Consider the following 15,744-nt stretch of genomic DNA (forward strand, 5'->3'; position numbering starts at 1 on the left):
AACTTTGCCTCTCTTTTTCCTAGATTATGAGGAATTGTTTGTCTTGGCTAGGATATGGCTCAGGGTTAGGGACGCTAGTCTTTTTTTTACTAGAGATGCATTTCTCTCTTCTCAACTTCATTTGGTCCTTTGTGCCGCCTTTGGAGTTGGTGCATCCTACTCTGCCTTGTGCTTTGGTCTTTCTAGCTATTAGGAGTTGTTTAGGCATGTTTTATTGTGTTTTTGTTTGGAGTTTGGGAGAGATGGCTTCGTTTGGGCTTCAGTCTATACCTTTTATGTAGCAACATTGATAGAATTTTCAGTGGCTTAATGTCCAAGCTATGTTTTCGTTGTGGTTGCGCTATGTTTTAGACCTTATTCCTATGTATTCTTATGCTAGGGCGTCAGAGTCAGCCGAATCATTTGCACGTAGACTCCAAGATTTACATGTTGAGATCACTAAGCAAATTCAAGTAAGTAATGTGCAAAATAAACTTCAAACTGATTTACATGGACAACATAATGAATTTAAGGTTGGAGACTATATTATGATATAGATTAGACCTGAACAGTATCCTTCGGGAACTAATTGAAAATTGCAGGCATATAGTGCTAGGCCATTCAAAGTGCTACAACGGGTTGGTCCAAATGCTTATGTTATTGATTTACCACTTGATTTTGGCATTAGCTTAATATTTAACATTGAGGATCTAATTACATACAAGAGACTACATCTTATTCCAAATGATCACTTTGAGATGCCACCTAATCTCACTCATGATAATCCTATTAAAACATCTACCCCTTTCACCATGACATTAGCACAAAAGGATAATATTGATGCTATTCTGGATGAACAAGTTATTTTTACCATGAATGGTGAAATTCAATGGTTTTTAGTTCGTTGGGTGGACCGAGTTAATTTAGATTATACTTGGATCACTAGAGATGTATTGCAATAGATTGATCCAGATCTTAAAGAGTATTATCAGAATTGTTCAGAGCTATACTCGATGGGATTGGGTTTCTTCAACTCCAACATAGTTGGTGAGGACAACAGACCTCAACGTAGATTACACAAATATATGAACGAAGATGACAAAGAATAACCCGACCTGTCACTTTTTGGTCGGGAGACTGAGCACATCTAAGTCTATTTCATTGTTTTGTTTTATTTACTTGGTTATTTATATTAGACAAACTTAATTGATGGGTTGAACCTAATAGTCGGATGTTTTAGGATTATTCTATTTATATGTTTTTTTTTTCATTTTACAAGACAATTTTTCGGATGATTTGATAAAAATAATAGACTATTCCTCCTATAAATTCTCTCTTCTTTCTAGATTTTTTTTCCCTTTTCTTAGCTTCATTCTTTCTTTCTTTGCTTTTATTTTTCTTTAGTTTATTGTCCTGTGTAAGTCAGCACAGGTCATTCAACAGTCCACTAGCTTGGACTCGCCGACAACGTGGGAACCTATTGGATGTGAATTAAGCATAGTTATATCATTATGGGTTCATATTTAATTATGCCCTTGAGATCTATTAACACATACCATTTCCATCTCCCGTGATTTTCTTTGTAAACTTTCAGACACTAGTTTGAGGTTAATTAGTCCTCCTTTTGGTGACTTATTAGATCTTAACACACTGTAAACTTTGACTCGTCCTGTTGTTTTCATTTTATTTCACTTCTTTTTACTCTATTTCTCATTCCATTGGTATTTGCTTTAGGTATCTGCACAGTGCATCACTTGTTAGAGAGACACAGAACTTAGAAAGCCTCCAACATCTCGAGAAACTGTATGCATGCTCATCGTATTAAGAAAAGCCCATATCTCGTTTCTTCAATGAGCTTAGCAACAAATACAAGGGTTAGCCATTGGGTCCACACCTTTACTTAAACAGGCTAGTGTTTAGAGTAATTACCCATCAAAAGACAGTGAAGTTTTATATCCTAATGAGAACAATTGCTAGGAAATAATTACAGTTGAAGTGTATGTGAGCCCCAAAATTATTTAGCTTGCAGAGGTGATGGCTAGGGATGATGTTAGCCTGCATTCTAGGTTTGGAGAATCTACCATAGAGGTAGAGATTTGATCTGTCTCATGCTCTTGATACATTAAGCCGAGATGTTTAGTTGAGTTCTATAATTTTGGAAATTCTGTTTGGTTCCATGAGGCTAGATTTGGATGCTTTTAATTAAATGAACACTATGTCAGCCATATCAGCTGGTATCTATAACTTGCGGTCTTTGACCCTCTCCCCCTTTTCTTTTGCTTTTGTTTTGAGGTGATTGGTAAATTAGCCTTCTGCTTTTTCAGAAATGGCTGGCAACTATTTTCAACTGAAGATAAAGTCCCCAAGAAACAATGGGGAGGCTCTTCTTTCTCCTGTACAAATCTTAGCTACTGTCTCCAGTGAAAAGGAGCCAAAGGTAGCAGTATCCAGCTTTCCTATGAAAAACTCTGTTAATTCTTTAGCGTTCATGAGATGTCATGTGGTGGCGACAGATTCTGCAAGTCCCAGTAGAGCTGTAGGCTTGGTATATTTATATTTCATATACTGTCGAGGAACTCCTTGCTCCTATAAGCTCCAAATCTTACGTTCTTAAATAAGTGAATCATATGCCAACATTTATCTCTGTAGAACAACTTTGCAATTCAATTTGTGTCCAAGGCATGAACTTCAAATGCCATTTATGTCAAAGCTAGCATAAGCTATTTGTTGGCTTGCCACTCATTCACTGGTTACAAGAAAGAAAATGGTTATTGGGGCTCCTAGATCTCAAGTTTCTTAGAGAAATCTTATCCTGCAAACAAGATAGGGATGTAGATATTCTCCATCTGTTGTGCAGATATAAATTCAAGATTTGATACATTATAATGGGGTTTATGTTCTTGATGTTAGGTTTCCTTTTTGTTGTTCAATGATCACTCATGTTTCAGACATTACTGAGTAAAGACTGACTGCAGTAATGATTGATATATGCAGCCTTCCCCTGCTTATTGAATCCCAGATCTCAAGAGTTGGACCAGTCACAACAATGGTGCTATCATCCTGTGCTCAGAAATTCTTTGAAAGAAACAGAACCAGATAAAGATTTAGCAGTATAAGAATCGTTCTTACACTGTAAAATATCAGCACCAAATACCATCTTCTCTTTACCATTAAAAAAGTCTTGTCATGACAACCTTCACAATAAAAACAACTGTGTTTCATATGACTAGATGCGGAGATAAACAATAACACGATTAGTTCCGAACTCATACGTCTGTCATGATCCAAGCAGAAAATCTTCCCTAGACTCTAAGCCCTGATCATAAATCAAAAGTGTGCGCTGTGTTTCCACACCACAAGGTTCGTAATAAGGTTTGTGTTATCTAAAGATCATGCTGTTAGGAAATGTTTGAAGGAGTCTTGCAGAATAAAAGTTATCCCTATCTGTTAGGGATTGTGGCAGTCAAAGAAGACTACTTCTCCTGCCACAATATGTGTGATGTAATCCACGTATTAACAGTAGCTAGTTTTTCTCAATTTCTATTTGTAAGAAGCTGTATTTAAGCAGCATTGATTTCCAAATAAACATCAATCATTTTCATCAATCTTGTGAGCTTTATTAATTGTTCTTAAGGTTCCAACAGTGGTATCAGAGCCCCTACTGGGTTACCTGACTGTAATAGACTTAAGCACAATAAAAGGGTGCAGCTCGACAACAAGAAGTGAAGAAAATGAGTGAGGATAAGAGCCTGACGAAGATCCCTCATTTCGATGGTCAACATTATGATAATTGGAGTGAGTTGATGGAAAATTTGCTGCGAGCAAAAGGACTATGGAGTCTTGTGGAAATCGGTATTCAGGAGCCGATTATTGGGAGTGCATTGAGCACCACGCAGCAGGCACAACATGATGATGCAAAGATGAAAGATCATCAAGTGAAACACTATCTATATCAAGTAATAGATAGGATTACATTTGAACAGATCTTAGACAGGCGCACTTCAAAGATCGTGTGGGATTCCTTGAAGAGCAAGTTTGGAGGAAATGCAAAAGTGAAGAAATCTCTTCTCAACACACTGAAAAGAGACTTTGAGATTTTGCAGATGAAGCAAAGTGAGTCCATCACCGAATACTTTGCTAAAGTGACCTCAGTGGCTAACCAAATGAGGAGTAATGGGGAGACTATGCCAGACACAAAGGTAGTCGAAAAGGTACTTAGAACCTTGACAGAAAGGTTTACTTATATGGTGGTTTCGATAGAAGAATCCAAGGATGGGAGCACAATGACAATTGATGAATTGCAAAGTTCTCTTGTCGTGCATGAAGCCAAGTTCAAGAGGCTGGATAAAACTCGAGAAGAGGAGCAAGCACTGCATGCTTCAATTGGAGAAGGCAGAATCAACAGGGGCAGAGGAGGTGTCCATTTCAGAGGACTAGGCAGAGGGAGAGGAAGACAAACATTTGGCAGAACTACGGCAACATGTTATAAATGCCATAAACCAGGGCATCTTCAGTTTGAATGCCCTACCTGGGAAAGAAATGCACATTACGTGGAACTGGATGATGAAGAAGAGCTTCTACTCATGGCTCATGTTGATTTGGAACTAGATGATGAAGAAGAGCTTCTCCTCATAGCTCATGTGCAGATGGGGGGATCCAGCAGAGAAGACGTTTGGTTCATCGACTCAGGATGTTCCAATCACATGACAGGCAACAAGAAGTGGTTTATTAGCTTGGATGAGAATTTTTCACACGCTGTGAAGCTGGGAAATAATGCCTGAATGCAAGTTATGGGACAAGGAAGCGTGAAGCTGAGAGTACAAGGAAGAACACAGATTGTAAGTAATGTCTTTTATGTGCCAGACTTAACAAACAATTTGTTAAGTGTTGGGCAGCTACTAGAGAAAGGGTTGAAAGTGGTAATGCAAAAGGGAACCTGCAAGATTTTTCATCCAATGAAGGGGCTGATTGTGCACACTCACATAACTACAAACCGAATGTTTGTTATGCTTGCTGAACAACACAACGATGCATGTCTGCAAGTAACACAAGAGGATCTCACTGGACTGTGGCATAGACATTTTGGTCACCTACATCAGAAGGGACTCCAGTGCTTGGAACACAAGCAAATGGTTGAAGGGATGCCGAGAATTAAAGAAACAAACAAAGTATGTGAAGTATGCAGTAAAGGGAAGCAGCACAGGGATGAAATACCTAAGAAAGCTAACTGGAGAGCATCAGAAAAATTGCAGCTTATTCACAGTGATCTTTGTGGACCAATCACTCCAACCACCATGAGTAACAAGAGGTATATTCTGACTTTCATCGATGACTTCAGCAGGAAAACATGGATTTATCTGCTTGCCGAAAAAGGAGAAACTTTTGAGAAGTTCAGATACTTTAAAATTAAAGTTGAAAAAGAGACAGGAATGAGCTTCAAGTGTCTTAGGAGCGATCGAGGAGGGGAATACACTTCCTAATTTTTTTTGGATTTTTGCAGCACTCAGGGAATAAAAAGGCAGCTCAGCACATCATACACTCCTCAGCAAAACGGAGTTGCTGAACGTAAGAACCGAACTCTCATGAACATGGTTCGTTGTTTGCTTGTGGAAGGAAGAATGCCAAGGAGTTTCTAGGCAGAAGCAGCAACTTGGTTTGTGCACATCATCAACCGAAGCCCTACTGCAGCAGTTACAAATAAAACCCCAGAAGAATGCTGGACTGGAAACAAACCAAATATAACACATTTCAGGATTTTTGGATGTGTTACATACGTGCATGTACCAAATGAGAAGAGGATCAAGCTAGAAGATAAAAGCTATAAATGTGTATTCTTGGGAGTCAGTGAAGAATCCAAAGCCTATAGGCTTTATGATCCCGAGAACAAGAAGATTGTCACCAGTAGAGACGTAATTTTTGCTGAGGAGGAGACATGGAACTGGGGGAGAACAAATGATGAAGAATTAACATCGAATGATACAGATTCTTTCAATTGAACAGACAAAGAAGAAGGAGATGGCATTACAACAGACAGAGATGAAGTGGAAATACCAGGAGAACAGACTGCTGAACAGACTGCTGCACAAACCGAGGAAACAAGGAAACCAGCTTTTATCCCATCCTCTCAAGAAAATCAAAGGGAGCAGACAAGGAGAATTAGCATACCTCCAAGACACCTACAGGATTATGTAACTGGTGAAGATCTTGCAGAGCAAGAAGAAGAAGAGCAATACTTGGTGCTCTATGCTGCTGAAGAAGATCCAGTGAAGTATGATGAAGCGGTGAAGGACATCAAATGGAGAAAAGCCATGGACGCCGAAATACAAGCTATCAAAAAAAATAATACATGGGAGTTAGTAGCACTACCTAAAGGGATGAAGAAGATCGGAGTGAAGTGGGTTTTTAAAACTAAGTTGAATGAAAAAGGCGAAGTCGACAAACACAAGGCGAGACTGGTTGTGAAGGGCTATGCACAAAGACAAGGAATAGACTACAGCGAAGTATTTTCGCCAGTCGCTAGATGGGACACCATCAGAATGCTACTATCTCTCGCTGCGCTGCGAGGTTGGGAAGTATTCCAGCTGGATGTAAAAAGCGCATTTCTTCACGGAGAACTGAAGGAGGTTGTTTATATTGAACAACCTGAAGGATACATTCGAAAGGGAGAGGAGCAGAAGGTATATCAACTGAAGAAGGCATTATATGGACTGAAACAAGCTCCTAGAGCTTGGTACAGCCGGCTAGAGGACTACTTTGCTGGTGAAGGTTTCGAAAAATGCAGCTATGAACACACTCGGATAACACTCTTAAAGGATATACGGATAGTGACTTTGCGGGTGACCTAGATGGAGGAAAAAGTACATCCGGATATGTATTCATGATGGGAGATGGTGCGGTGACATGGAGCTCTAAAAAGCAACTGATAGTTACTCTATCAACTACCGAGGCAGAATATGCAGCAGCCACAGCTTGTGCATGCCAAAGTATCTGGATGAGGGAAGTTTTAAACAGCATTGAAGAAGATCTTTGCAAATGTGTTACGGTGTTCTGCGATAATAGTTCATCCATCAAATTATCCAAGAATCCAGTATTTCACGGGAGGACAAAACATATCAACGTAAAATTTCATTTCATTCGCGATCTTATCAAAAAGGGAGATGTAGATCTCATTTACTGTGGAACTAAGGAGCAGCTAGCAGACATCATGACAAAACCACTCAAACTCGAAGATTTTGTAAAACTTCGAATGCTCTTAGGAGTACAAGAGAAGAAGAATTTAAACTGAGCATCCACACAGCATGCTTAGTTTAGGGAGGATATGTTAGGAAATGTTTGAAGGAGTCTTGCTGAATAAAAGTTATCCCTATCTGTTAGGGATTGTGGCAGTCAAAGAAGACTACTTCTCCGGCCACAATATGTGTGATGTAATCCACGTATTAACAGTAGCTAGTTTTTCTCAATTTTTGTTTGTAAAAAGCTGTATTTAAGCAGCATTGATTTCCCAAATAAACATCAATCATTTTCATCAATCTTGTGAGCTTTATTAATTGTTCTTAAGGTTCCAACACATGCTATATCAAAAAACATGAGTGGTGTTAAACTTAAAGTTTGTATGAGATATCATTATCAATTAACATTAATAACAATATTCAAAGAGGCTTACCTAAATAAAACAAAATTTTAAACAAAATCATAAGATTGAATATATCTTCGTTTGTATTTACCATTAAGCTTTTCTCTTTAATTTTCAGTTATTTTTTTTATTATTTTAGTAAATTTTTAACAATTTTTATGATGTTTTTGATAGAATATAATTTTTTATTTTATTTTATGAAAAAGATTTCATTATTTTTTTTTACTAGACATTCTATCTTTGTAGCTCTATTTATTTATTTTCTCATTAATTTTATTCAATCACTTTTCTATATCTTTTTTATTATTTTCTTATTAAATAAAATATTTGTTCCAAGATACAACATTATTAATTAAATACAAATAAGTTTATTGTACATGTTTCGAGATTAGATATTTACAATTATATCTATCTCTCAATTTTTTAATATAGTTTTTAGTTAAATATCACTTATTTTTTATATAAAATTATAACATTTTTTTTGAATATATACACCTTTACATGATATTTTTTTTCTATATTTTATTCAATTGTTTTTATTTATATATCTTTTTTTATTATCATTTAATTAAATAAATAATTTATTTTAAAAAATAAAATTATTAAATACAACTGAATATATCAAACATATTATGAAATATATCTTTATCTTTATGTTTTTCAAGTTTAGTTTTTGATTTATTTTTATTAGAAATCGCGGGTCAGATGCTACTAATACTAGTAATGTATAAAATATCTGACTACGACATGATAGTCAAAAACTCTTTTCATGAGGGTATTTTCGTAATTGGGAAAATCAAGTTAAAAATGCATTCGTGTTTCTGCCTCAGGCCTCCTTAGCTTGAGCCTCAAGCTGGGGGATATTTGGTCCCAGCTAGAACGAGCTGGGTTTTTCAATTTCCAGCTGAAATCGTTTCCCATTCAACGATGGATCATCCAATATTTCCTCCCAGAATGTAGAATCATACAAAAAGCAAATTTTGTATTTGGAGTCACTTTCTTTTATTCTCAAATCAACCCCTCTGAGTTTTCTTGATTTTGAGCTGTAAGTTTTTTCCTGTGTAAGAACTCGAAGAAAAGTACTGAAAGATAACTTGTTTGGATACCTGGAATGAGTGATTCTTCACCTTCTTGCAAATACTTTACTTTTAGTACCCAAATGGTTCATTCTGGTTCTCAATGCTCCACTCAGAGCAAAGGGTTTGGGATTGTATCTAACATTGGAGACCCCTTAAGGAAGAAGCCAAGAATTTGTGAAAATAACGCTGGCCCAAGTTCTAAAATTCTTGTGGGAAAAAGCAATGCCTTAATGACTGGTGGTGGCAGCTTCAAGACCCAGTTGTGCATGAAGTTCAGAACAGGGCATTGCAGTCATGGAAGCAAATGTCTTTTTACCCATGCTGTTTGTGATTTGAGAAAGGCCCTGCCTAACTTGAGAAGGGTTGTTGTCAATGAGGATAAAAATCTCTGTAGGATGTTCAACTCTGGCGAAGGATGCACGTATGGGAATAAGTGTCGTTTCCTTCATGTGGTTCCTGAGAATTTTCAGAAAAATTTGGGCCAGAACTGGGAGAGTTCAGCTATAAGCATTGGAACTACAGGGTCTGCTTCTTCAGGAGGTCACAAAAAAGGGTATAAGAAAACAAGGCTTTGTAACAACTGGGAGATGACTGGAGGCTGCCCATATGGCAAGGTGTGTCACTTTGCTCATGGACAACAAGGTATTCTAGTACCTTCACTTACCATAACTATCATTTTAGGCATGTTTAATTATGGGCATGGATTAATCTATTTTATAATTAATTTTGTTGTTCACTTCAGTGTGTGTGTGTGTGTGTGGCTGGTGTTTTGGTATTATTCTGTGGATGGTAGATTTTGATTAGCATTTAAGCATTATCAATGGGATTAGGGTCTTCCAAATTACACAGTTGTTATTATAATTTAATTGGCCAGTATACAAGATATTTAAGGAATCTATACAGTGCGGGAGAATTTACTCCATGGCCACAATTGTTATATCTATATGCTATTATTGTTCTTCGCTAATTGAACTTTAATCTGTAAAAGGCCCATGTCGGTATCTTTTAATAGCCAAGAGCTGGAAAGTTAGGCTGTTTCGTGATCTCTCCCAGATGAAAACCAAAAGGAAGGGTTATTCAAATATGAAACAACTTTGTGTTGTTGGCATTTGTTCCAATTCTTCTTTCGCCAGTCTTGGTAACTTATTGGTGGTGATGGAATTAAATGTTTTTTTTTTTAAATTAAATTACTACAGCACGCCAATTATAGAACTTTTCATTCTCTTAAAATCAAGAAGTTAGAATTATGTATCCCAGAGTAAATCACGGCGCTGGCTATAATGGAGCTATGTCATTTTTCTGGAAAGAACCATTGGGTTGTATTATAAAGCTTTCTGTGGCAAGAAAAGAAAATCTTTTTATGATTTTCACAGTTTCTGTCTAAGTTAATTCTGTTCATGGTGCTCTGAGTTTCGATAGGAGTTGTCCAACATGAAGTGAGCTGTTTCTAGTCTTAGAATGAGATTAATGAGAAATTAAATAAAGAACTTGAGATGATGCGCCATTGGCTTAATCACACAAACGAATGACATTTCAACGTGATCTTGACTTCTTGTGCTCAAAGGAAACTGAACGGCGCCAGCACCCCTAGCATGGCAAACCATTCTATCTTCTCAACAGAGGCGTTTATAACCAAAAAGTCAGAGATATTAAATTATAATTAATTCCGTTAGTTCAAGTTAATGGGTCCCAGTACACTAATGGCCAAACCTTGATTATGGTATTTTTCTGTTTGCTTGGAACCTGGTAAAGATAACACTTTTGGTTGAGGAACGTTTGTTGTTATTTCCTTCTACAGAGTTAGAGAAGTCTGATGGCAACATTGCATTGGCATCTGGGATTGTGCCAACTAAAGCTTCAAATTCTCTTCTTATGGGCAACGATGACATTGGTTCTAATCACAAGCATGAAGCGCAGGCAACGCATTGCATGTTCAAGTGGAAAGCACTCAAGAAAACAAGGGGTATATATGCTGACTGGATAGAAGATATGCACCTTCTGCATAGCTCACTGAATGAAGTTGAGAACTGAAAACTTTACTTGAACAGTCTTAAATAGATAAACAAAAAATTCTGTCGGATTTAGCTCCCTTTTCCTATCTTGTTTTCTCTGTTGTGGTTGTCGAAGGATCTTGATTGATTTCTCTCTGATCCTCTGTCATCTTGGTTTCACTTGTAAAAACCTGTCGTTTGAGGAGTCTATATGATAGTTTGAGTGCTATCCGTGTCATTTTGACAGCATCATATATCGATATGAGGAGAATGAATTTTTCTTCGCATAATTTAACAAGTAAAGCTGCTCTTATATAAAGTTGAAGGTTTGAACTGTCAAGGATCTCAAGCTAGAGACTTCTACAGACTCAGGCTGTCTGCAGGAAATGGAGAGTTGAGCTGTTCGTAAATTTCTTATTCATTTACTTGTCATGTTTTTGCTCTAAACTTCTTGGAATTCTTGTTCATCTTCTCCTTCCGAAGCTGCCGCTCTCTTTCCCCTCTCTATTGTTTTTTTTTATCACGTTGAGTTTGCCAATATAATATTACTGCTTTACTTAACTCCATTGATGGGATTACATTTTAACCAGTCATTATCTATTCTAGTGCCTTTTCGTTTGAGTTGTAGAAACGTTGACTTAGTGCCAAAAATAAATAAATTAGTATGCAAGATTGCTGGGTTGACTCACTAGGCCAATCAAGACTCCTGTATCAGTGGTTGGACAAACAAATTATCAAGGATGTTTCTGCTTCGGTTTTATATACAATTATTTGGATTGAAATAGATAATCAATTCAATCTAATAATTTAAATAGTTAAATAAAATTTAATTAAATAAAATCTCAAAATATAATTTATATTATTTTTTAATAATATATATACATGCTGGAAAAAAGAAATTATATCAGGTTTGCCTGAATTGTATGCTATCTCAAACTCTTCCAACAATTTCCTTGTTTTTTTTTCTTTTATCTTTTTTCTCACGAACACTATGAGGGTTTGCCTGAATTGTCTAAACTCTCTCAAACTCTTCCAATAATTTGCTCCTTTTTTTTTATTTCTTTTTTCTCACAAACACGATTAGTGTATTTCCAGTCTCAATCTCGGCAGACCAGACCTTTCCGTGTCTGCATCGCAACATTGGGCAAGCAACTCATCTTTGTAAACTAAGAGAAAATTCAACAATTCGAGAAACGCATTAGAATTATAGAGTTCAGAAATGGCAGGCGGCGTAGATTTGTCATTTTGTCAAAGCCAAGAAAGACAAAACAAAACGGGCTTGAAGGGGAAGAAAAGGCAGTGCTTTGAAAATAAATTGGTTTCGAGGACTGAAGTTATGGAGGTTGACGAGTGATCGTGATGCCCAACAAAACAAGAGCTACGGGTCCAAGTACTAGAAGGGAAAGAAAATAGCTAGAAAGCTATCAGAATTGAATGATCTCAGTAGGCAGGGAGAAAAAATTGACTTCATCTTCGGTAGAAGAACGACTCAGCAACCCAGATGCCTAATCAACATTTGACTTGGCAACGAATCTCTTCGACACAGACGATGTTAATATTATTGGTAGATATTTGTTTTACAAAAACTTAAACCTAGTTAATGAACACTTTCCGGAACAAATTGCTAGTGGGGTCTATTTATTTTTTAGATTAAAATTTTATTGCAAATTGTTTCTACAAAAATACTTTAATATAAAATATTAATTTATTTAAAATAAATTATAGATAAATAAAAAATTAATTTTAAAAAACTATTAGTTAATATATTATAATTAATTGTGTATCATTTTTGGTTATGATATCTCTTAAAATTTACAAATAATTCTTTTCTCATAATAAAAATAAATAATAAACCTCTAAATCTAATTTACTCGAACATTGATAATTTAAAATTTGTGCAGACCAGAGATGAAAAAAATATTATATTATTTTTATTGATGATTTCATAATGTATTATTATACCTACCTGCTAATAAGCAAATATATAGCTCTTGAAATGTTTAAAAATGATAAGAATGAAATTGAAAATCAACTTAAACAAAAAGATTAATGTAATGAAAAATAATAGAGTTATATAATATGAAGCATGTTTGGTTAATTTGGTTTCTAAAATGATATCATTAATTAAACAATCACTCCTCATTCATCTCAATAAAACAACAAAACTTTTTTAAAAAATAATAAATGTCAAATTGATAAGTTTAGGATTGTCTCATAACTTGATAGGAAGGCAATATTGATTGCCAAGTATATTTAAATAAAGTATCACAGAAATTTTTTTAAATAAAACACTGTATAAGTTGTGGAAAGATAGGAGACCTCTTCCTATAAATACCTTAAAGTGGAGAATGTCTTATAAAAGTGAAAAATGATCCTAAAAAAAGTTAAGATATGATCTAAAATTATGATTTATGTTTTCATTGGATATGCTTACAATTTCAGTGCACATTGTTTTTTATACACAAGTCAAGTATACAGGATATTCATCCTAATATAATAATAAAATAATAAAATATTATGTTTTTTAAAAGATGTGTTTCCTTTTATGAAATTACAAGAAACTTGTTCACTTAAGAAAATAAGTAAAGAAAGTTTAATTAGTCATCATCAAATAAAAAATGATGAAGTTGAGATAAGAAGCAAGAGGACAAAAATAATAAAAGTATATAAACTTGATTTTCTAACATACCTCTTAGAAAATAAATCTTAAAATTAACTATTTTGAAACAATGTTCTATCATGAATCTTCCAATTAAAAAGAAGCAGTCAAAAGTGAAATTTAATCCATTATACAAAATCATATGGAGGAACTAGTGGATCTTCCATCCAAAAGTAAGTAATTAGGCTATAAATGGATCTTTAGAAGAAAGATAAAAGATAATGGTACAATTAATAAATATAAAATAAAACTTATTGTTAAGGGATTCAAACGGCAATAATGTGTGAATTATTTTGACACATTCACTTGTGTTAAGAATGGCTTTCGTATAAATACTAATAACTATTGTATCCATTAACAAATTTAAAATACATTAAGCAGATGAAAATGCAACTTTTTTAAATGGAGACCTTGATAAAAAGATCTACATGAAATGAAATAACTTGAGGGATTTATTGTTAAAGGACAATAAAAAAAGTTTTGTAAATTTGTCAAGTTATTATATGATTTTAAACAAATACCTAAATAATGACATGACATTCTAGTTTAAAATTAATGAGGTTGATAAATGTATTTTTATGAAAAATATAGATAAAGATTATGTTCTTGTATATCTCTGTATGGATGATATATTAATTTTGGACAACAATAATTACACGATCAAGTTTACCAAGAAAATATTAACTATTTGACATGAAAGGCTTAGGTGTCACAAATGTAATTCTAGGAATATAAGTTTCTAGGATAAATTTTATAAAAATGATAATAACACTGTTAAAAAATCAATTAATATATGTGTACATTAGTCCTAAAAAAAGATGAGGGAGTATACCAATTGAAATATTTTTATGTTATGGACTATATAAGACTAGAGATTGCATACTAAGTTGGCAAACTAAGTAGATATATGAGTAATCAATGTATAGATCATTAGAAAATTATAAATAAGGTATTATAAAATTTAAGGTACACCTTAGACTATGAATTACCCTATACTGGTTACTTGACTATACTAAAAAGATATGGTAATGCAAATTGGATATTTGATAGTAAGAGTTTAAAATTCATTGGTGGATATATCTTTATACTCGATAGAGTAGCTATGTCTTGGAAGTTTTCTAAAAAAATATGAATTGCAAGATCCATAATGGAATCAAGGTTTATTGCTTTTGAGACAGTTGTAAAAGAGGCCAAATGGAAGAGTTTCTGTGTAACTCATCTATAATAATGAGTCTCAATCATTTAATGTGAAAAAGTGTCATGATAGTAACCATACCTTGTTGACTTGAGATCCTAGGATATTAGTTAAAAAGGACATTAAGTTATATAGTATTCTCAATAGCACTTGGAAATAATTATTTCCTTCCTATTCCTATAATGAAAAGGTGTTTATTGTAGCATGATAAAGGTGAGCCTTGTTTTTAATGATTTTATATAATGGCCGACTAAGCAGAGTATGTCAGAATATTTTTAATAAAAAATCACTTATATGAGTGAGAAATATGATCATTTTTTTAGGAATTATGAAAGACTGAATTCTTTAAAGTACTCATGAAAACATTAAAAAAAGAACTATATGAGTTCTAATGTTTAGGTTTACACAAAAGACTAAATAGCTCAAGACATCGCGTTTATTAAATAGCCAAGTAAATCTGATTGTATTTTATTAAAAGAAATGTTAAAAGTTAAAAGTTGCCTATCTTGATATAGTGATTTATCGAATTATTATCTCTCTACTAATCTTTGAGTTTTTGTATATTGGTTAAACAATTTTCATTCATGTGAAAAAAGGTTAGAAATTTATTTTTAAAAAATGATTAATGAGCATATATGAGGAATCCACTGACTTTTTGGGTTAAAGATTTGTTGAAAATTATTCTAAATAAAAGCACTTTAACATAGAACATTAACTTGTCTAAAACAAATTATATATGAATGAGAAATTGATTTTAAAGAATCCTTAATTGACATGTTTTATAAACTAAAAAATCCTTAATTTAACATTAAAGAATTACAAGATTTTTTTGTAACATAGTGGAAGTTGAAGAATTAAAATTGAATCCATATTATAAATAAGTTTTTAAAAAGAAGAGACTCTAGACTAAAGTTCCACACATACATGTTTGACTCAACTTGACATGACATGACATGGATTTAGCCTCACATCCTAGTTTAAAGTTTAAGTTTGAGCTTGAGTTTATTATAAAATAATTTTTAAACTTATAAATATTTTTTTTAGCACAAATTATATTCACGATTAACTTCCACGAAGCTGAAAAACTGCACTCAATGCCTATGGATCAAATTCATCACCCGTTCAATTTATATCTATATATATATATATATATATATATATATATATATATATAATTCTTTTCTTTCTCTTTTATTCCACCGCCACCT

At 34.1% G+C, this 15,744-nt stretch overlaps 1 protein-coding gene across 1 annotated transcript; it reads left to right on the plus strand.

The window, feature by feature from the left end:
* The first annotated feature begins 8,453 nt into the window (after nucleotides 1-8,453).
* On the plus strand, nucleotides 8,454-10,972 carry LOC133701278 (zinc finger CCCH domain-containing protein 39-like). Its single transcript, XM_062125142.1, has 2 exons — nucleotides 8,454-9,333; nucleotides 10,490-10,972. The coding sequence occupies exons 1-2, from the start codon at nucleotides 8,724-8,726 to the stop codon at nucleotides 10,720-10,722; spliced, it is 843 nt and encodes a 280-aa protein (XP_061981126.1). The 5' UTR covers nucleotides 8,454-8,723; the 3' UTR covers nucleotides 10,723-10,972.
* Nucleotides 10,973-15,744: the final 4,772 nt, after the last annotated feature.

This window comes from Populus nigra, chromosome 8 (genome assembly GCF_951802175.1).
Source record: "Populus nigra chromosome 8, ddPopNigr1.1, whole genome shotgun sequence".
Taxonomy (NCBI): domain Eukaryota; kingdom Viridiplantae; phylum Streptophyta; class Magnoliopsida; order Malpighiales; family Salicaceae; genus Populus; species Populus nigra.